We start from the raw sequence: 22,980 nt of genomic DNA, 5'->3' as shown, positions 1-22,980 counted from the left end.
TAGATCTGCAATTACGCGTCGCCGTTGATAATACCTTTTGCCCAAGCCGTTTACCTCGATCGAGCTTCTGAACATCATCGATTATCGACGGGGTATCATCGTATCAACTATCTGTTGATCGTTCTTTCCTACTCGCGAGATTGAAACGCGATTGACTCGAGATATTTCGTGTAATTTTTCTCATTTATTTTTAAAATACGAAAAATAATTATATAAGCAAATTGCAAAAAAAAAAAAAAAGAAACGAAAGCAAGCTGTTTCTTTTATCTTAGCGTTAGAGTTATCTTGCTTATTACTTGTCCGTATCCTTTATCCTTTATATATATATTATGGCTGGCTCGTATTGCTTGGCTGGTAACGTAAGGCTAATACTAGATTGGATTAAATCATTCGACGTGGACGTGTTATGAAATTGTACAAATTTCCTCTCACGAATGATCATTTCCAAAAAGGGAAAAAAAAAACAACGTCGAGAAAAATCTTTCTCAAAATGTTTCCAACGAGGGAAAGATATCTCGCGATCTCTATCAACATTCTATTTTCACGATCCAATTTTCAAACAAGCTATAAACAAACGTAACAAGTATAACGGTATATTGTTAACGAGTCAAGGTGCAGGGTGTGTGCAGAAACGTACTCGGGTAATATACATACATAAGATGTTTCACGAATGAATTTATAACTGTAAAAGTTCTCGAATGGTATATGAGAAGACAGAATAAAAATTTCATTGAAGTAAAATTAAATAATTCTCCGTATATGTTCGATCTGGAGGCACTTAATTTTAAATAGAACAAATAGAATCTTTATATATATTTTATATATATTTTATATATATTTTATATATATATATATATAACAAAAATATAGAAATACTAATCGAAATTACTCCTAATCAATCAATCAACAAAAAATTTTCAACGTATAATACGTTGTAAAAAAGAAAAAAAAAAAAAGTAGACATAACCTCAAAATCTGTCAAACTCGTCCACTTCGAGCACGTAAGAAACCCAACTTCTTCCATCTCTTTAAGAATCATAACGTAAGAGCGAGTATCGTGTAACGCCCTATACGTACATATTATTATACTCGAGCGAGTCTCGAGTCTTTAAGAATGAGCCTCGACACGAGTTCCTTTTCACTTTAGATTCCGTCACGCGACTGAGCACGGAGCTCGTGTCGGCCGCTTGGCGGGCATTTTTCACTGTCGGCTAGATATACACGGTAAGTAGATAGGTTTATCTTTTATCGGGGCGCTTTCCTTGCCGCGGCGCTCTATCCCGTGCGGCTAAATATTCGAAACGAGTGACCACACCCGGCATACCAACCGGCTCTCGAATCGTAACCCACCACGCCGCGCCAGCCACCATTATTGTCCATTGAAACTTTCATTGCCTCGCCACCGTTCATTACCACCGTCGATACACGTATCCGGTTCGCGGATAAATTAACATTTCCAGGGACGTTAACCATGTAAAACCATGCATCCTTGGATCAACGTCGCGTAAAAAAAAATGGAATAATTGTATCGGTTACTTGTGCCTCTTGGCATCCGAGTTTCTGAAAATAAACGCTTCGAAGGTAAAGATCGGTAACATAACCTCTTTGTTGCGTTATATTCCATTGATACGATGGAACGTATTCGGTTGTAGTTGTAGTCTGTTTTCACCAAATGATTGTAATTAAAGTGATGATAGGTGCGACTTTTTTTAATTGTTTCACTAGACTGATGTTATTAGAAATTTTTAAAATGTATAAGAAAGTGATGAAACGTACAACTTTGTTATAGAATACGCGATTTTTTTTTTTTTTTTTTTTTTATAATGAAACACGATAGATAAAACATTATCTAAAGTGAAAAAAGAGTTTATAATCCAGTTGCCGTAAATTTATTATGCCTGTAGATTAAATTATTTTTTAGATCTTGAATCGAAATAAATGAATCGATAATTAAAAGCTTGGGGGAAAAATTGATACAATTGATACAAATATCCTATATCTCGAAACTTATTAATTCCTAACATATTTAACACGATAATTGTGTGACAATAAAAATAGAATCATGAAATTTTTCCATTAGAGATTTTTCAACCGAATGAAAAAAATAATAATAATTAATTATCCCGTATTTTAGATATATTCTCATTATGCAAATACCGATTAAATAAAACTGTCCATTAATCGATGAAAAACAATTTTTCTGATATTTAATCAATATACCGTGATGAAATATAAATTTATTAGACGTCAGGTATTAAAGACGAACAATATTATTTGATTCATGCATTTTTATCGATAATGTCTTATTTAGCATTTTATTAGTTTTTTTACATCGAACGATAACGTGCAATTATACAGATACGCATCTACGAACGTTACAACATCTTTCCAAGGAATATTATGCAGCCAGTTATTACTTCACGGGACATCCATCGATTGAATTGATTAACCACTACATTATAACTGCATTTTTGCCATTTAAAATATCCGTAAAGATTCTTCTTTCTTTAAACTTCGATATTTTAAATAAAAATTGATAATTACGCAGAAACGAGGATCTTAAAAATCAATTATGTTAAATTTCGAATATATTGTAGCGAATAACAACACTTTTTCACATTTTTTCATTCTGCCTTTTTTATCGACGGTATCCTATTTTTACCCACCGAGTTTTTTAACCTGACTTACCATACTTACACATGTCAAATTGGATTGAATTAGGTTAGGAAATTATCACATTCTAATCGTTCATCTTTGACGCAAAAAATTATTCACTTTCAGAGAAATTTCTTTCTCTGACAGACGTTTGCAAAACGTTCAATCTATTGATCGTTGTGCAAAACGAACAATTAAAGAAATTATGAGAAAAATTAAGGCCTGAAGCCTAAAAATAAAATCTAGATTAAAAAATACTTTCTATCGTTATATTTCATTTTCATTATTGCGAAAATGAAAAATAATTGATAGTTAAAAAAATAAGCAAAATAAATGTCTCAGAAAACATTATTCTGCCTATTAATTCTCTATTTATCTATTTAATCAGTATCCTTATTTAAGCATGCACTTAATTATATATACATTTTTCTTATAAAGTACTTGCTTATATCGATATTATTTTCATCGAAAATAGTTCATCTAATGAAATTATCTTTAAGATAGTTTTATTAATTATAAATCTATCTTAATCTGCCTATTGAAAATATAATTATTCCTATATACAAATATCTTAAATTCTAATTATCAGAATGAATTCTGATATCTTAAATTCTAATTATCAGAGAAAATGCGAATGAGGTTGTACAGATAAAAAAAAAATGATGATCTAAAATTATGAGAACAGACACTATGGATTTGATTGCTTGGAACGAGAGAATTTAGGGATGGCAAACGATTCGTGATTGCATCGTTTTGAAGAAATGGAAATCTGACAATGAAGAATCTGATAACAAAATGATGAGGAAGGCGAGGATGGTTTTCGACGACAAGGAGAAAAGCAGAATGACATTCATACGAAATGATTAAGCGTAAATTTAATATCCTCAAGAATATTTCTCACAATTTGAGAAATCCCACTTATCAGAAATTTAAAAATTTACCTGGTTCCTGATCCTCCTGGAGTATTTTCAACGACGACTGCTTTCTTCACAAGGAGATGCTGAAAGAAAAAAGCGAAGAAAAAAAGGTAGCCAGAAGGGCTACCAAAATTATCCACTCAATTTGAACTCGAACAAACCCGTGAGTGGATCTTTTATCTCTCGCAACACTAATATACTAAATTTTCAAAAAAGAACCGCGAAGAGTGCTTCATTCTATTTGCAATGCAATTATTACTCAACAAAAAAAAAGAACGAATTATTGTAATTTTAATTTATATAACACTATTAATACTAATTTATGCACTCGTATATCAATTAAACGCAACACTAATAACGAACGGATCCATTGCAGTTGTACAACCACGTTTATGCAGCTCTTGTAACCGCATTGAGTGGTCCAGGAACAGAAACATCTTCCACATTCGTCGTGGAAGGATAATGGGCAATCGTGTAACACTAATTCAAAAACGCGATAATGTATGGACGCAACACTACTTGAAAACGCGTTTACTCATCAAAGCAAACGAAAACAATAATATTAATTTTTAATTTAACAAATTTATTATTACTATGAATTCAAAGCTATTAAAGAAATTAAATGAAAATTAATATTTTTGCAATACAATTTTAAATAAAAAAATATAATATCAATTAATATTTAAAAACAGTCGCGTAATATTTTAACACGCTAATTCAAAAATCGCGACTTGCCCATTAAAAATTACATGACGGGCCCGCATGCATCGGCCAAATACAAAAACACACACTACGTATTGCTAAAACGAGCACAGTGACAAAGTAGTAACAATGACTTCCCATTCTTTGGACCCGAGAAACAAGATCCAAAAAATGAGAAGCCATTCGTTGCAGCCCTCTTCGTGACAGTTTGTCGGGCCTCTTCGGTCTTCCTCCTTCGGGCGCGATGCCCGCTGAAACTTAAATCTAGGCTCGAGATTCTCTACTCGCGAGTCAAGAAAAAAAAAAAAAAAAAAAAAGACTAAATCGCGGAAGCTAAGCGCGCATGGACGATCGACGATCGCAGTGATCGTTGCCCGTACACGCGCGGAATCTCGAGCGCGACGTTCGTTTCGAGAAGAGATCGCGACCGCGAGCGCGAAATTCGAAAAGTCGATGGACAAAGCCAGAGAAGAGCGACACGCTTCCCTCTTTTCCAGCTTCGTCCTCCACTTTTCAAATTGCATTTCCTGAAACAGGTTGTCACGCGAAAACGCGCCTACCCGAGCGGAGACTGTGACAACCTGCCCGGCCCTACCTACTTATCCACTAACATTCGCACCAGAAAGTATGCTACCTATCCTGTCTAACCCTGTATTTAAAAATTAGCAAAACGGGCACACCAACACATTCGTTCCAACGATTCTCACGCATAACACCCGGGCGCAATGAGCCTACACTAGGGAAAGCGTCCCGGGACGCCTCCGACACCCGGGCTTGGCACGCGTCTTTCACACTCTAACTTTACGTACCATTTTCCTGAAATCGACTGACGATGGCTAGCGACCATTGCGTGAATCACGAAAAAACGTATATATATATATCTTTTAACGAAATGATTTTGTCAAAAAGATGATATAAATTTTAATAATAATTTATTATTGGTAAAGTTATTATTAATAATAAATAGTATATATTGGATTTGAAATTATTATTATTAATTCGATTAATAATAGAATTGCGAATAGAAATTTGAAACGACGCAATTCCACAGCCTAATCACACACACACACACATAATGTGGAAATTACGTCGCGCACGATACACTAACGCATCGTCAGTCGCTGAGAAATTGTTAGAAACTTATGAACTAAAGTCATCATGCTCGTTGCCTCTCTCTCACCCAAGTAGCACCTGGGCACGTGAGTGAGATCCTGGCAATGAACATGGAAGGGGTTAAACCTGAAAATCCTGAGCTAAAAAAATATTAATGAATCTTTTTTCTAACGGGCTAATATTCTTTAATTTCTTTTATTTTAAAATTTAAATAAATTCTACTATAATGACTTTAATATTGAAAATTTAATATTAAATATAATATAAAAATATTGATAAAAATTTATTGATAACAAAAAAATATCGATACTAAGACTCAATTTAAAATAAAATAATTAAAACTAATTGAATTATTAACAGAAACCTCAAGCGATTCCTTAATCAAAGCATAATTCGAAAAATACAGAAACAATGTTCAAAACTTGTTGCTTTGATTTTGAAATCTGCTTGTCGCGAAATGTCTTCTTGTGCATAAGATTTCATACATTCTTCGACGAAAGTTCTATTATTATTAATATTCTAAAAATCGAATAAATAAATCATGTAATATACTATTATGAAAATTAAAAAAGAATAGAATATTATCGCATTAACGATAATACTTGAGCTCATAACTGTTATGTAATAATTGCAACGAAGTTGGATAACATCTGATTTCTCCATTATTTAATTAACGTCATTTCAATCATTTATTACTAATTAGAATATACATATCTAATTCATACACAAATATATTCACATAATATTTGATTCTGAAAATATTAAATATAATCTATAATACTACAATTTATTAATTTTAAATATCAATTTTATTCAATCTATTTTATTATATCAATATTATATTACATGAATTATTATTAAAACATTCAAAAACGCGATGCACAAGAAAACCTAGCCTGTACTAATAAATAAAACATGTAAAAAATGTTACTACTCACAGGTATATTAAATACCCGTGGTCACTGTGCTCGTGCAAAATTCTACGTATACAACCAGTCACTCGTGTCGATTCGGATCTTTCATCCTACGACATGATTGAGCGACTGGAGGAACATAAATACATGCGACTCACCGTTTGAAGCGAAGAACGTTCACTAGGAAGTAGTCGAGGAGGCCATTGTCATAACAAGTAGTTGTGGACATGGCATCTGTAACACAAAAATGGAACAACATAATTAAAAACACGTTTAATTATTTGAAAAAATTGTAATAAGAAAGGATAAAATTTTATTAGAGTGATATAATATGAGTGATATAATTTTATAAAGTGATATAGTATTAAAAATTGAAATTTTAATACAAAGATTTGAAATTTTAAAATCTAATGATTCTGTACGAATGAAAGAAGAATTTGAATAGAATAAAATATAATTACCTGTTCGAGTGATGGATGATCGTCTTGTCCTCTTGAGAGAAGCACTGATTCTAATTTCGCGTTATCCATTAAAGGATTTAAAAAAACTTTCACGAAGCAAACACTGATTCTAATTTCGCGTTATCCGTTTAAGGATTTAAGAAAACTTTTACGAAGCAAACACTGATTCTATTAACCGCATTGCACGCGGTCACAAATATTGTTATCTTCTAATTTCAAGACTAATGTCTAGATGAAATGAACTCCAATACCTTTAATAAAAAGAAAAAAACATTAAATATAATTTTTTTCTTAAAAAATACATAAATAAAATATAAAAAATTAAAGAATTGAAAAAAAATATAAAAGAATAATAACCTCTTCGCGTGATTGACGATCACCTTATTCTCTTGATGCACTGATTCTACTCTGTACCGAAAACGAATATTCAAAAAAGAAAAAAAAAAATAAAAGACTATTAACCCGTTCATTTATATTACAATCGGCGAACAAATACTGGCTCTAATTTCGCGATTATAGAAGAATTATAAAGAAACTTTTACGAAATAAACACTGATTTTACTGATCGCATTGCACGCGATCACAAAAATTTTCTAAAAAGAAAATTCTCTGAAAATAAAGTTGCATTAATAGGATGAGATAAAAGAAAAATGATATACGTACAAAATATCAAATTTTACTGCGTCATTGTGACATGATGGCGTCCATATTGGAATTTTTCCCGCTTTCGAAGCTAACCCAAAAATTAACAGCTGTACGAAATAAAATCAAAACTATCAAATAAGCGCATAAAATGTATAAAATACATAAAATTAATCAAAAATATTAAAATAAAATATCGATCAAGCACAAATTTCATTTTAAAAAGTCAAAATATGAAATATTCGTAACACCAATCTATTACATTAAAATATAGATAAATGAAAGAAAAAGAATAATTTAATCACTAAAGAAACTTCTAATTACAATAACAAACACATATTAATAATACACACTAATATATGAACAATAAAAAACAATATTTATGGAAATAAATACTACGCAATAGATAAATCACACACTTCGCGAAAATGACGCAGTTAGCACTACAATTATCGATACGACAGTGATATCTCGCACTCAATTTCGATTATCGAAATACAAGGGGACGCGATCGATAATTCGGCAATAAATCGAAACTTATCGAACATGTACCAACGAATCTCAATTTCTTGAAAAAATAGTATAATAAAAAATATTTATAATTTTAAATATAACAGACAAAAGAAAAATATATATATCTATATAAACAATATAATTAAATGAACACTTGGAAAATGAATATGTATTACTGAAATAATTCGACGAAATAAAATATATTATGACAAATTACTGTACATTCATTTTTCAATACGAAGAAAAAGATAAAAGAAATCTATTCGAAATACATCTATTTTTACGAAAAGAAATAAAATGTTATTACCTAATATAGGAAAATTATCAGCTATAAATCATCATGACACGTGCATGCTATATGTACAGCATCATTCCTTCGATATCCTAATCGAATTATAATCTGCACAAATAAAAATCAAAACCGAAAAATAAATATATATAATTAAAATTATATTAAAATAAAATAATAACGATTTGAAATCTTGAAAAACTCATACGTGGAATACGAGTAATAGCGGTAACCTCAACAATCAAATAGGACATCGAAGGAAAAAACACAAAGAAACTCGAAAGATTAATTAACTTTGTTATCACAATCTTTAATATAGTCTATAAATTCCACGATAAAGTGAAGAATAAATAGAATTAAGTACTTACTGCGTAATTGAGATCACTCACACCGGCAATACGTCTCGTTTCGATGATTTTCGGCAGAAATATGACGCCATGCATTACAGGTTTTCTTACAAGCTTTCTGATTGGTTAAAACAATGCGAACCTATTTACTTAATCGCGCGAAAATTAAAATATTGTATAATACAACATTAATTATAATTTCCTATACATTGAATTTCTACGAAGATCCGTTTCTGAAAAATATAATAAGAATTAAATACGAAAATTAATTTAACATAAAAAAATTAAAAATGTAATAAAAGAATTTAAGAAATTAAATAAATATATAAAAATATGTAAATAAAAAAAAAGAAAATACAAAAGCTCATTAAATTAGGGAATCCTGAAACATAGAAAAATGAATTAATGCGTAGTTTTTAGCTTGGCATCTTTTCCGAAAAAAATTATTAATAAAAATTATTGAATCTTTCTAATAAAACATTTTTCATTGTACTCTTTTTAAAAGAAAATTTTGAAAAAGAAAATTTTGGAAAACGATGCCAATTACCAGGTCTCACCAACGAGGAGGTGACTACGCATCGAGACCCACCTAAAGCTAAATAATAAAAACAAAACAATAAAATTAACGATATAAATAAATTAGAAACATATAAAACATATAAAATATAAATTAAACATAAAATATAAATAACAAGTATTAATTAAATTAAAAAATATATACAAAACAAGAAAAAATAACATGCAAAAATTAAATAAATCTGAAACAAAATAAATAAATTAATGTACAATTATTTTTACAACGATCTTTACAAAAGTTTTTTACATTCATCGCAATTTATCGCTCGCTTACTTAACTTATAATATTACTTATATCTATCTTAATTTACACCTTAATATTAAATCTTAAATCTATAGCATTGCAACAAAAATACTCTCATACAACTTAAAGCGAAGAAAATACAATTATAACTAATTATTTATTTATTTCAAATAAAATTTAAACAATGCTCAATGAAAGAAAATCCAAAAAATACTAATATTTAAAAACGAAGCAAACAAATGCAAGAACATCGAAGAATATCGTAAAATACGATGATCGATAAAAATGAAGAAGAAATTGGAAAAAAAAAAAATCACTGCCACCCTCGCATCACGACTTACATCACTGGACTTACAAAATCAAGCCAGACGAATGATATTTGCCAGTGTGGTCAGTAGAGGGTTACGGCGGCGACCTAACAACCGAACGCTACGTCCCAACGACACAGGAAGGAGCATAGAGTTGCAAACTCTAGACCACCGGAGCCGGATTACAAAGACGACGTTCGACCACCAGGCCTAACTCTGATCGAGCACTCGAAAGTACCAATCGAACAGAGCGCAGACCTTCGACTGGCCACCGGAAATAGAGCACCCGCCCAACGACTTCTGCCACTGTTGCGCGACACGTGGTTGACGGTGACTGAAAAGAAGATGAGAAATAACTAACTCGTAAAAATAACGTAAGAGATAATGAAGAAGACAATAGCAATGAAAAAGAAATAAGAAATAAACGTAATACATAAAACGTAAAATAAGAAAATAAAAAATAAGTGAAAATGAAGATGAACAAATAATGAAAAGGAAGGCTCAAGGTATCGAGATTTATTTTAAAAAAAAAAAAAAAAAAAATTGAAACTTTTATTCTTCGCTTTAAGTTAAAGAGTGTATTTTTGTTCGAATTCGCGCTCGCGATTAACTTAAACTCTATCTTACGATCTACTTAAGATTAATACGCGCGCATCCCACGACGATCCCACGACGATCCCACGATGCCCCCGCGGGGGGGTCTAATAAAGTGGTATCTGCAGTGCAGTCCAGACTCGACCAAAAAATATCCGAAGTAAAATTTGGACGAGTCTGGCCTGGGCTGCAGATACTGCATAGTTCTTGGCTCGGTATCGAATTTTAGAAAAATTTATCTTTGGAAAATTTTCGTATAGGAAATTTTTCAAAGATTAATCCAACGAAAAAATCGATACCAATTACCGGGTCTCACCACGAGGAGGTGACTATGCATCGAGACCCATTTAAAGCTAAATAAAAGTTAAATAAAAAATAAATAAAATTAAATAAATTATAATAAATGTTATAGTGATATAATAGTAGTGAAAATTGAGATTTTTAATAAAAAAGAAGTTGAAGTTTTTAAAATCTAATGATACTATACGAATAGAAGAAGAAAAATAGAATAATAGATAGTTACCTGTTGGAGTGATGGACGATCGTCTTGTCCTCTTGAGAGAAGCACTGATTCTAATTTCGCGTTATCCGTTTAAGGATTTAAAAAAACTTTGAAGCAAACACTGACTCTACTGACCGCATTGCGCGCGGCCACAAAAATTTGCTGAAAGTAAAATTGTATTAATGGAGAGGGATGGAGTAGAAAAAGAAGTAAAATTTCGAAAGAATTTTATTTTTTTTTCTATCGAGCATTCGTTAAAAAAAAAAAATATTTTTCTAAGATTATTAATCATCAATAAATGAATTAATAAATATAAGAATAAGAAGAAACATAAATAAAAGTATGAAAAATAAATGATAAAGTAAATGAATAAGGAAATAAAGAAATAAATTAAAAAATAAAATAAAAATAAACGAAGACATAAATAAGCGTGAAAAGTAAACAATAAAGTAAATGAATAACGAAATAAATTAAAAAATAAAATAAAAATAAACGAAGACATAAATAAATATGAAGAATAAACGGTAAAATAAATGAATAACGAAATAATTAAAAAAATAAAATAAAAATAAACGAAGACATAAATAAATACAAAGATAAAAAAAAATAAAATAAAAAATAAAATAAAAATAAACGAAGACATAAATAAATATGAAGAATGAATGATAAAGTAAATAAATAACGAAATAAATTAAAAAATAAAATAAAAATAAATGAAGACATAAATAAACGAAGAATAAACGATAAAGTAAATGAATAATAACGAAATAAATTAAAAAATAAAATTAAAATAAGCGAAGTCATAAATAAATGTAAAAAGTAAATGATAAAATAAATGAATAAGGAAATAATAAAATAAATTAAAAAATAAAAAAAATAAAAAAGGAAGACATAAATAAATGAAAAATAAAGTATGTGAAAAACGAAATAGAAAAATAAATTAATGAATGTGTAAAAAGTAACGAAGTAATAAAATAAAAAAATAAAAAAATAAAAAAGAAAAATTTGAAAATTGAAAATAAAAATGTAAATGAATAATTAAAAATTAAAAAATAAAAATAAAAATTAAAAAATAAAAATAAAATAAATAAACGAGTTAATAAATTAATAAATAATTAAATAAACAAATATATTAAATGTTAATTGACTAAATGTTAAAAAAATATTCCCTATTTTATTAAAAATTATTCAAAATTATAATATCGATCGATAGATTAGTTCGAAGGCAAATGACCTGCTCGCTGTGCTGTGCCTTATATTTATATCCTCGCTACGGTTACGAAATTTAACGACGCCGTCCGATCTTTATCGATTACATTAAAAATGATTTTTTGAATACTGTGATCAATAATTTGAGAATTTTTTAAATGTTTACTTTTAATTAAGGAATTTAACAATTTATTACAATGATAAATATAATAATTAATACATTTTTACTAATTAAAATTAGATTTATAATTTTTATAATATTAATTTTCGATTTATGTCGGTATTAAAATATTCCAAGTTTTATTTTAAACTTTAAATATTTTATATTTAAATATATTCGATTGTTGGCTAATGTAATTTTTTAATAAAGTTTCAAAAAAACCTTATATTCATACTTTCGCTCAAAAGTCTTAAGATTTAAAATAATTACATTTAATTTTTATAATATTGTATTTTATTAAAATAGAAAAGTATATTTATATTTCTATAGTTAATAATTTTCGTTTTATTGTATTAAAATATCTGTATTAAAATATTTTATTTAATATTTTAAAGTTTAAATATTTTTTTATTTTAATTTTATTTTTTAATTTATTTCGTTATTCATTTATTTTATCGTTTATTTTTCGTATTTATTTATGTCTTCATTTATTTTTATTTTATTTTTTAATTTATTTCGTTTATTTATTTAAATATAATTCGATTTTTAATAATTTTTTAATAAAATTTCAATAAAGATTTATATTTTGTGATAACAAGAATCGTAGAATTACTACTTTATTTCAAATAAAGAAATATTTTTTATTAAAACCATCAATGTATCGAACTAATATTTATTAATAATTTATTAATGTTTTTTTCAATCTTTAAGCAAATATTTTAAACAAATATTTTTTATAGAGAATGAAATTAGAAAAAAATAATAAAATATTAAAATTAAACTATTTCTTATTTGTTATTTGAATTTCTCCAAATCCAAAAAAGTTAAAATATGATTGAACTGTTGTCAATAACAATGTACATCGATTTTCAAATAAAGAAATATTTTTTATTAAAATCATCAATGTAATATATTATGAATTAATATTTATTAATAATTTATTAATGTTTTTTTCAATCTTTAAGCAAATATTTTAAACAAATATTTTTTATAGAGAATGAAATTAGAAAAAAATAATAAAATATTAAAATTAAACTATTTCTTATTTGTTATTTGAATTTCTCCAAATCCAAAAAAGTTAAAATATGATTGAACCGTTGTCAATAACAATATAAATTGATTTTCCTCGGTTTTGTTATTGCATAATTGTAATTAATATTTGATCTATAAGTTACATAATCAAAGATGTCTTCTCTTGTTTCAGGCTGCGGAGGGTTTTGTCTTCGTGGTGGGCTGTGATCGTGGAAGAATTCTTTACGTATCCGAGTCTGTTTTACAGACACTCAACTATTCTCAGGTATCCAATCTCTGCTTATTTTCATAATAAAATAGGGTAAAATTTTTGATCGAAAATCTAAAAAACAAAAATAATATAATAGTTAATAAAATATAAATAATTTCTTTAATATGAATTTGATATATTTAATTATTTTATATTTTTTTTCACGAATTAATTCTTTTTTTATTTTTTTTCTAATCAAAAAATTATAAATTTTTTATATATTTTTTAAAATTATACAATTTTTATGTACAGGGTGACCTGTTGGGTCAAAGTTGGTTCGATATCCTGCATCCAAAAGATGTAGCCAAGGTAAAGGAACAATTGTCCTCTTCGGATCTTAGTCCACGTGAACGATTAATAGATGCCAAAAGTACGTATCAATATTACACAATATTATACAACAGCATTATATATATATATATATATATTAAATATAACATTATGTATTTTAAAAAACGATAAAGAAAATGCCATTAAAGTCATTTTTGATTCATCTTGATATCTCAATCGGTTGCCGAGTTATAAACACTTAAAGTGGTCATAAAGTTTAAATAGAAATTAAACAGAAATTATGAATGGTTTACTGACCTATATTTTTCCTTGGAATTGTGTATATCCTTCCAGGAAACGTCTATTTGTTATTTATCTATCTAGAACTTGAGATAAATCAGTGAAAATAAATACAAAAGAGAAATCCGAATAAACGAGAAGAACGAAGATAATAAAGTATTAAAAATTACCTTTTTCTTTACACGATGATATCTCGGGAAGCAAAAGTCACATCGAGACAAACGATAAACCATTTTAAAGAGCAAGATTTCAAGCTTCTAATGCTCTTCGATTCGTCGATCGGAAATTATTATCTTCAGAATTACAACGGTTTAAAATTTTCCTAATTTTTAATCAAACTTTAAGTTGAATTATAACATATATCTATTTCGTGAAAATTATTACTTATAATAATCTTATTAACATCGAGAATTCTAAATTAAAAATTTATCTTAACACTTTCAATTTTCAAATAAGTTACATTTTGCAATTATGCATTATAATTAATCGTAGGAGATTTATATATATTCGTTTATAGAAAAAAAGCTTCTTATTATCTTACCTGAAATAAATCATTGGACAGAATGATTTCTGTCTGTCGGTGAACATTTTCAAATTAATGTCATTATGAAAGAGACTCGTGCTAAGAGTCTCTTAAGAAGACAATACTCATTATGCGTGTAGCCAGGATCTCCAAGATGTTACGCTACTACGATCAAGTCCTGCGTGTCGTTAATCATCGACACTTGTTGCGTCGGAATTAATAAACCAGACGATCGGAGTCAGGAAAACGATCGCTGACACTTCTGATGGCCGATTGATCAAACGTCGAACCGCCATTGTAACAATAACGGTGTACATACAAGAATGGCGGTAATTGCGAGATTTGTATTCGAAACGACATATTACTTAATGCCGACTATCCATTCTGATGGGGTTTCAAATAGAGTAATTGGCTAAAATTATGGATGTATCCCTGTTGTGAAATGATTAGGTTCGGATTATTGATGGGTAGCTGTAAGAATATATCGTCGTTGTTCTTAGTAGTTGCAGCCTCAGCAGAAATGTTAAGGTTGAGATTTTCAAATGGAGTCCGAGTTATAGAAGTGTCTTGGTTGAGCAATAAACATGGATGTGAATCATCGGCGAGAGATTCTGTAAAGCATATAAATAAATGAGAATTGCAGTTTCAGGTGAAATGTTAAAGTTGATATTTGTGTGATTTTTCAAATGAAGCGATTGGTTGAAATTATATATGTATATATATATATATATATATATATATATATGCTCGTTTCGTAACGTAATCTTGCAATGGTTTTGCTTTCGGCTAAGAATAAATTATCGTAAATAATTTTATGCTTTCATTCAAATTACGGTAGTCGTTTTATTTTATTCGTTTAACGCGATGTTAATCGAGAACTTTGCTACGTTTATTTGTAATTTATCTGTTGCTTCTGCGTAAAAATAAGACTCGAGAAAAAGCGATTGCATAAGTTTGTAAAGCATTAATCGCGTAACAAATTTCCACCAGATAAATGAAAAATATATTCATTGTATATCTGTAAGATGTTTATATATATATATATATATATTTGTAATTTAAAAAAAGACATGTTTGAATACTAAACTTAGTTAAATATTTATTTCTTTGATGTCTGTGACATATGATTTATTTAAATTCGTTTCTTTTTTTTTTTTTTTTTACGATTCACTTTTTATGAAAGATTTATTATTTTAAGCATAATATAAATTACTCGAATGGACGAATCAAAGAAATTTCTATGCAAAACGGGGGAATTAAATATAATTTATTGGCTTGTCTAACATTTTTTAAACAAGATTATTTTACTTATTTGCATTTACGATTCATTCGTAATTAACATAATTACACGAATTTGATTAAAGCAAGGATTATTTCTTTGAATGAAAAATTGAAATGAACGATAATCAAAGCGTTAACCCATAATATTAATTTAGAAAATATCATAAATGATTTAAAACTAATTTTATTTCTTTTAGTGTATAATGAAATCACAATTTCATTAATTTTAATTGAAAAATAAAACGACTAAGTTTACTAATATTTTTTTTTATAATTTGAATATTACTTTATATTAATTCTTTTATTTATCAATTTATCGTCAAATCGTCAATTCATTCGAAAAATTTTATAAAAAAAATCTCTTGTTTTATAAAAAGGATAAAATATTGGAATTAGTACGTGCCTATCGAGTCTTCGAGCCGCCTTTTATACTTCTTCTATCTGTCAAGGCCGATTTGACTGCAAATATGCGATACGCGCCATGCACGCGTGCATTTCTCTTCCAGGAAATTATGCGAAAAACTTTTTGATATTCGCACGCATCGATACCTATACACAAGTAGAAATAAGAAACGAGAACTTGGCGAATTTTCTTATAAATATAAGAAAATTCCTTTCTTATAAAATGTTTATTAAATATGGAATAATAATAATAATAAAAGCTAAAATATTATTTAATTTATTTAATTTTAACTCGATAAATTGCAAAATTGGAAAATGTAATTTCTTCTGGATATAAATTTCTATAATAATTTTAGATAAATAAAATTCACACAACTAGAAATAAGAAATGAGAACTTGGCGAATTTTCTTATAAATATAAAATGTTTATTAAATATGGAATAATAATAATAAAAGCTAAAATATTATTTAATTTTAACTCGATAAATTGCAAAATTGGAAAATGTAATTTCTTCTGGATATAAATTTCTATAATAATCTTTAGATAAATAAAACTCACACTATTCCGTAGAATATTATTTATGATTTATTCCATAGAATTTTCTAAATAATTTTTAGAAAAATAAAATATAAATTAAGAATAATGATACATTATGTTAAATAATTGAAGTACGTTTAACGTTGTTACAGCAATGTTACCTGTAAAAACGGATGTGCCCCAAGGTGTATCGAGATTGTGCCCTGGTGCACGGAGATCTTTTTTCTGCAGAATGAAGCGAAAGGTCGAAGGGATACGTTGCAGTGAGTTACAAGTGAAGGAGGAATCCGAGTCGGCAAGCGGATGTCATCGACGAAAAAAACAACAAAACGTTGGTAAGTATTCGTTTATAAAATTTGAAATAATAAATTTTTTTTATTCTAAATAATTAATTATTATATTATAAATAAAAAATTAAATAAACTTTATTTTTAAGAGCGATAATAAAATTTATAAAAAATACCTCTAATGGAAATTTATGTTGATACATGACTATTATAAATAAGTAGAACGCATTCAATGTACAGTCACTCCAACTCTTTTACATGAGGTTTGAAATCTTCAGCTCGAATATTTTCCGGTTCACTTGTCAAAGATGAATGGTGGATACTATTTCAAAGAGAATCGTTTTATACATGTAAAATGTTGTAGTATGTTAAATATATCTGAAAATATATAAAAATATATATAAATATATTCATATATATCTGAAAATAGATTCCAAATAATTATTAAATTATTCCAGTTGCACACTGTTATTAAAATTTAAGAATTGAATGATTTGTCTATCTTGAAAATAATCAAAAGATTATAAATAATATTATTCATGTTGAAGACTTAAATCATCAAGATGATTGCAGAATTTTAAAAAAATTCAACTTCTTAGATAATATAGTTAACCTTACACAATTTTAGGTTTATGTTGATTTTATCAAACTGATAACATTATTGAATATTTTTTTCAGATTGGAAGTACTGTGTAATTCAATGTACTGGATATTTAAAGTCGTGGGCGCCCGCAAAAATCGACCTCGAAGAACATGAAGGTGATGGAGACGGAGAGGCTTGCAATTTATCGTGTTTGGTAGCAGTTGGTCGGTTACAATCCACAATTCCGACATCTTTACCTAAGAAGCCTCGTTTGAGATCCATCAAGTTCGTTTCGCGACATGCGATGGATGGTAAATTCCTCTTCGTCGACCAAAGGTTAATAAATTCTAATCATTTTCTTAATTATTTAATTTATATAATTTTCAACATATGTCTCTCATGAGCCATATTAATGAATACAATTTTTAAAAAGAAAATATTAAAATAATTAATTTTTGTATAAAATAATTGATACACACTTGATGCAATATATATTTTTGATATGTATTTCTCTTAAAATTTATCTCAGAAATCATTAATCAATTCTTTTTGATCAACTTCTGGAACAACAATCAAATATTTGTTTATAATTCTATATTCTTCATGTTAAAATTACATAACAGTAATAAATGATAATAAATTTAAATAAATCTTGATGATAAATAAAAAGTATTTACAGGGCTACGTTAGTGTTAGGTTTCCTACCACAAGAGCTACTTGGAACGAGCATGTACGAATATTATCACCACGATGATATCCCTCATTTGGCAGAATCTCATAAAGCTGCTCTTCAAGCATCTGAGAGTGTCACCACACAGGTAAGTTACCATATTACTCATTGACACTATTTTGCAATGATAATGATTATCATTTTAAATTTTAATTCCCGCTATTCTATTAATTCAGTCAATGTTGTTTCCACTGTACATGCATTTTCAATTTATTACTGTTGAATTGTTTATTCTTGCATTTTCTGAAAATGTTTCCAATTTTTAATGAGAAAGTATATTTAATATTGTAATATTTAAAAGTGTTAGATATTATTGTAATTAAGTATTATATTTGTATATTAAAATAGACTTTCAATTGATTAATAATTTAAAATTTTTATATATATATATATATAGATATAAATTTATTATATTATTATTTATTATATTATTTATATTATTACATAAATTTATTATATTTATTATATAGATATAAATTTTTATATATATAAAAATTTTATGAAAGAAATTTCTGTACAGATATACAGGTTTAGGACTAAAGGTGCAAGCTTTGTGAAGCTTCAATCCGAATGGAAATCTTTCAGAAATCCATGGACCAAAGATATCGAGTACCTAATAGCTAAGAACTCTGTCACTTCGTAAGTTTCGATAATATTTTCTCTTTTAATTAACATCTATATCAAATACAAATATATAAAATAATACCTTTTACTTAATGAAAATGATTGTGTATTCAGCAATGACTCCCGATCGAACACAAATAGTGGGAACAGATCTGAGGATTCCAGTGTTCAAGGCAATTACGACTACTTTGCACAAAGTGAGTGAAATATACGTTTGATATAATTTGCGTGATTCATAATTATATTTAATTTAATTAAACTCGTTTTATTTCACACGTTGAAAAATAATTGTAGGTAACGGCGGATTAGAAAGATTGATCTCGAGTCACGTAGAGGTAAGTAAAATTGGACGACAAATAGCTGAAGAAGTTCTGGATCTTCAAAGACGCGGTGAGGATTCTTCTTCCGGTAGTAGTCCTGGACCGGAATCTGCTTTATTAAATACGGAGGTAGTTATAACCATAGAAATCCAGTTAAAATTCTTGATTTCCTTTGAGATATGAAACAAACAATTTATTCGTTATTATATTTTTAAATTCAATGATCTTTATCGCGTTTAATATTAATTTTTATATAATTTTTATATCATTTCAATAATCATTTCAATAATCATTATCTCTTAAATTATTAAGATCGAAATTATAATATTACAATAAGTAATATTTCAATGGTAATAATATATTCTTAAAAACTAATTTTTCAATTAAAGAATTATCAGTTTGATATCTTTTAATATTACATTTTTATCATCATGAATATTCGAGGATTAAATAAAGGATTAAATAAAAAAAGGATTAAATAAAATATTTTAAGTAGCTTATAGATATTGAAAACTATTAAATTATTGATGATAGTTTTCTATTTAATTTATACTTTTTTCCCTTATAAGTCACAAATCACTACAACTGCATCGCCGGAGAGGGTGCAGGATGTGGCACAGTCAACCAGAGGCAGCAACAACAGCAGCAGTAATCCTACACCAACGTACAACCACATTGCAAACAACTTGCAGCTGAACAGCATCGCGAACGACCAAGGTCATAGCTATTACTGTCTCTAAGGAGTCGTTTTCTTGGTGTGTAGTGTGATTGCCGGATTTACCAAAAAAGATTAGGTCGCTCAGAGAAAAAAGATGATCAAGCTTTCGCTTGATCGATCGATTTTAAACGCGAAACTATTGTTTTCTTTGAACGAAATTGGGCGAAGGAAGTTCGTTCTGATATTTAATTCAAAATCTCGATAGATAATAATATTTATAATGTCTTTATGAAAGTAAATTAATTTCATTGTAATACAATTTTATTTCTTTTTTTTTCTCTTTTATATATCTCATCTCAAAACATCTCATTACATGGACTATTCATTATGAAAATGATGTAAGTCCTAGAAAAAAATTTGAAAAAATAAATAATTTATATAAAATCATTTTAATATTTTTGAAAAAAAATTGAAAAAACTAACCGTTAAATATCTATAATACAAAAAGAATACACTTACAGCACTTTTTAAATAAATGGTCCATATAAATAGTATATATATGGAATAGTATATGATCAACTTCAATAATTTTTCAAAGGTTCGAACATCCAGCAATCAAGCCCGTAATACAATTCTTTTTTCCTTTTTAGCATAACGTTATAATTCTAATAATAGCGTTCACAGCAACACCGCGCGGACATTTTTGAATTGATCGTTGCGTATAACATAACATCCACCCCCTTTTAGGAGCGTCACCAGACGAAGGACACGAAACTACTTTTTTAACTAAGGATGTGATGGATATGATTGGTGGTACCACGATTAACGAATCGCCAAATCCAGTGCCATCTGATGGTAACGACGAGGCAGCAATGGCAGTGATAATGAGCCTTCTAGAGGCAGATGCAGGTTTAGGTGGTCCTGTGGACTTTTCTGGCTTACCTTGGCCGCTTCCATAGTATAATTCCCTCTATTCGTGTGAACTGAAATTTCAAGTGTCGAAAATAACTTATGCCTAAATGGAAGTTAGAAGTGTGTGTACATAATAGTATCAAGTGTGTGGACCAAGTTGACGTTCTTTTGATTTTTCTTGTTTTTGTTCTCATTGTGCTTGAGTACTTTATCAATCTTCAATTGTGTCTATGTTCCAATTTAATGGAAAGTAGTGCACGAACGTCACCACGAATCGTTTTTCATTTGTTTTGAAGCAGTTGAAATATTCTTGGTGCTGAGATGGTGCTGCTTTAAGGAATACATAAATCGTTGAACATTTTAGTTTTATAGACATATCATTTCTGTGATCAAAAATGGAATATCAAACGTACAGAATGATTAATATATACATACGTAAATTGAAATGAACATCTATGTTCATTTTTATAGAGAATATATAAATTGAGACTGATCCAAAATTATTTTTTGGTAGCAGTCGACGAGAGATGAGGCATCGTAAATAATGATGATAATTCAGAATAATTCGTAAATAGAATTATAATTCCCTCTGAAAATGAAATCAATATTTTTTTAATATCAGTCGATCGTTAAGTGATTTCCTTTCATAATTTGTAATTAAACGTATGCTGTTTTACGTTTTTGTACAAAATTAAATACGATTTAAATATTGTAATAAATTAATTTTTATCATAATATCTTAGTCTGATTTATTACTAATTAAATAGTTATTTAGAAATGTCAATTTCGAATTTTCGCTCAAGAGTTTCGCGCGATAATATTAGGTCTCCTACCTCAATTTGTATTTTATTGTAATGTATCAATCTACTTCCGCTTATCTTTCATTTTCAATAAAAAAAAATACACAAAATCATTCGGTAATTCTAGATTTCATCGAGACTATGAAAATAATTATTGCAAAATTAATCTATTTTAACACCTTAATAATCAAATTTTCTGTATAAATAAATTCCACAACATTTTTTTAAAATTTATGGATAAAATTATTTTCAATTTATTTATACATATTATTTATACATCATTCTATGAAAAGAAAAAAATAACTGTAATGAAATCTACAATGAAATTATTATGAATTTATTTAAAAAAAAATATCTAATATTTTTAAATAAAATAATATTTCACATAGTTTCGAAGACATTTAGAAAAAAATAAATACCATACATCGATAATTGCTTCAAAGAAACAATTACATAAATATTTATATGTATATAGCATATTCATTGCACACTGTCCGTTTCGTAAGACGAGGATTTAGGTTAACTGTACATACATGTATGTCGAGATCTTTTTCACAGTAATCAATATAAATGTTTTGTCACTAGATGCAAATCAACAGATCATCTTACAATTATCGACCGCATCGTAAAAAATGTTTTATTAAATAGTTTCCGGCAAATATATCGAGGAACGAATCAAGAGTGAGGATCGAAGTTCCTGTTCGTTATTTAGCGACAAATTATTGTTGCCTGTAAATATGTATTCTTACAGAACACGTGATATATGATATATAGTGTACCTAATTAAATTATAAGAAACCATAAAACAATATCGAATGTTTCATAAGTTGTGAACAATATTTATCACGAGTAAATAATTCTTCATATTTTTTTATATATCATAAATATATTGTTTTTAGGAAATGTTTTTACAACAATTAAATAAAATATAATGATAATTAAAAATCCATCAACGTAAAAATTTAAAAATTTTACTATTTACAAGCACGATAAAATCGAATGAAAATTCAATATTCAATTTGATATTTATTATAATAAGTACAAAAAGTATTTTTATTTTGAAAACTAAGTTTACATTTTCTATAAACAAAATTTCATATCAATATAATTTTTTTTTCATAAATAATCGTACTATTTCTTATATCTTTGCTATAAAATAGACAGAAAAAAATATGATAAATTATGATGAAATTATTTTACGATGCAGTTAAGTGAATCGATCGAATAAAAATCATGAGTTATATAATGTTATATATAAAAATAATGTACATAAAGCGTGTATATGTAAATAAATATATATCATACAATATATATATATATATAT

At 27.8% G+C, this 22,980-nt stretch overlaps 1 protein-coding gene and 1 long non-coding RNA gene across 4 annotated transcripts in view; one reads left to right on the top strand and one right to left on the bottom strand.

Annotated features, from left to right (window-relative positions):
* The window catches only part of LOC122710671 (aryl hydrocarbon receptor nuclear translocator-like protein 1), a 42,648-nt gene extending 20,743 nt beyond the window's left edge, over positions 1–21,905 (top strand). The window contains exons 6-15 of one of the 3 annotated variants that reach the window (XM_043928662.1): positions 13,351–13,443; positions 13,681–13,798; positions 16,895–17,077; positions 17,708–17,948; positions 18,292–18,430; positions 18,863–18,981; positions 19,081–19,163; positions 19,261–19,415; positions 19,856–20,003; positions 20,692–21,905. In XM_043928662.1, coding sequence (XP_043784597.1) covers positions 13,351–13,443; positions 13,681–13,798; positions 16,895–17,077; positions 17,708–17,948; positions 18,292–18,430; positions 18,863–18,981; positions 19,081–19,163; positions 19,261–19,415; positions 19,856–20,003; positions 20,692–20,903 — 1,491 coding nt within the window. In that variant the 3' untranslated portion in view covers positions 20,904–21,905. Of the gene's footprint in view, positions 1–13,350; positions 13,444–13,680; positions 13,799–16,894; positions 17,078–17,707; positions 17,949–18,291; positions 18,431–18,862; positions 18,982–19,080; positions 19,164–19,260; positions 19,416–19,855; positions 20,042–20,594 lie in introns of all 3 variants that reach the window. The other 2 variants (XM_043928664.1, XM_043928663.1) reach the window with 2 other exon arrangements.
* LOC122710675 lies at positions 21,319–22,629 on the bottom strand. The gene is made up of 2 exons (XR_006345975.1): positions 22,190–22,629; positions 21,319–21,445 (listed from the first exon to the last, which is right to left on the bottom strand). It is a non-coding gene; the product is annotated as an uncharacterized LOC122710675 (long non-coding RNA).
* Between the last annotated feature and the right edge of the window lie 351 nt (positions 22,630–22,980).

This window comes from Apis laboriosa, unplaced genomic scaffold (assembly GCF_014066325.1).
Source record: "Apis laboriosa isolate Shangri-la unplaced genomic scaffold, ASM1406632v1 scaffold14_cov150, whole genome shotgun sequence".
Classification (NCBI taxonomy): Eukaryota; Metazoa; Arthropoda; class Insecta; order Hymenoptera; family Apidae; genus Apis; species Apis laboriosa.
This window is presented reverse-complemented; position numbering and strand designations above follow the sequence as displayed.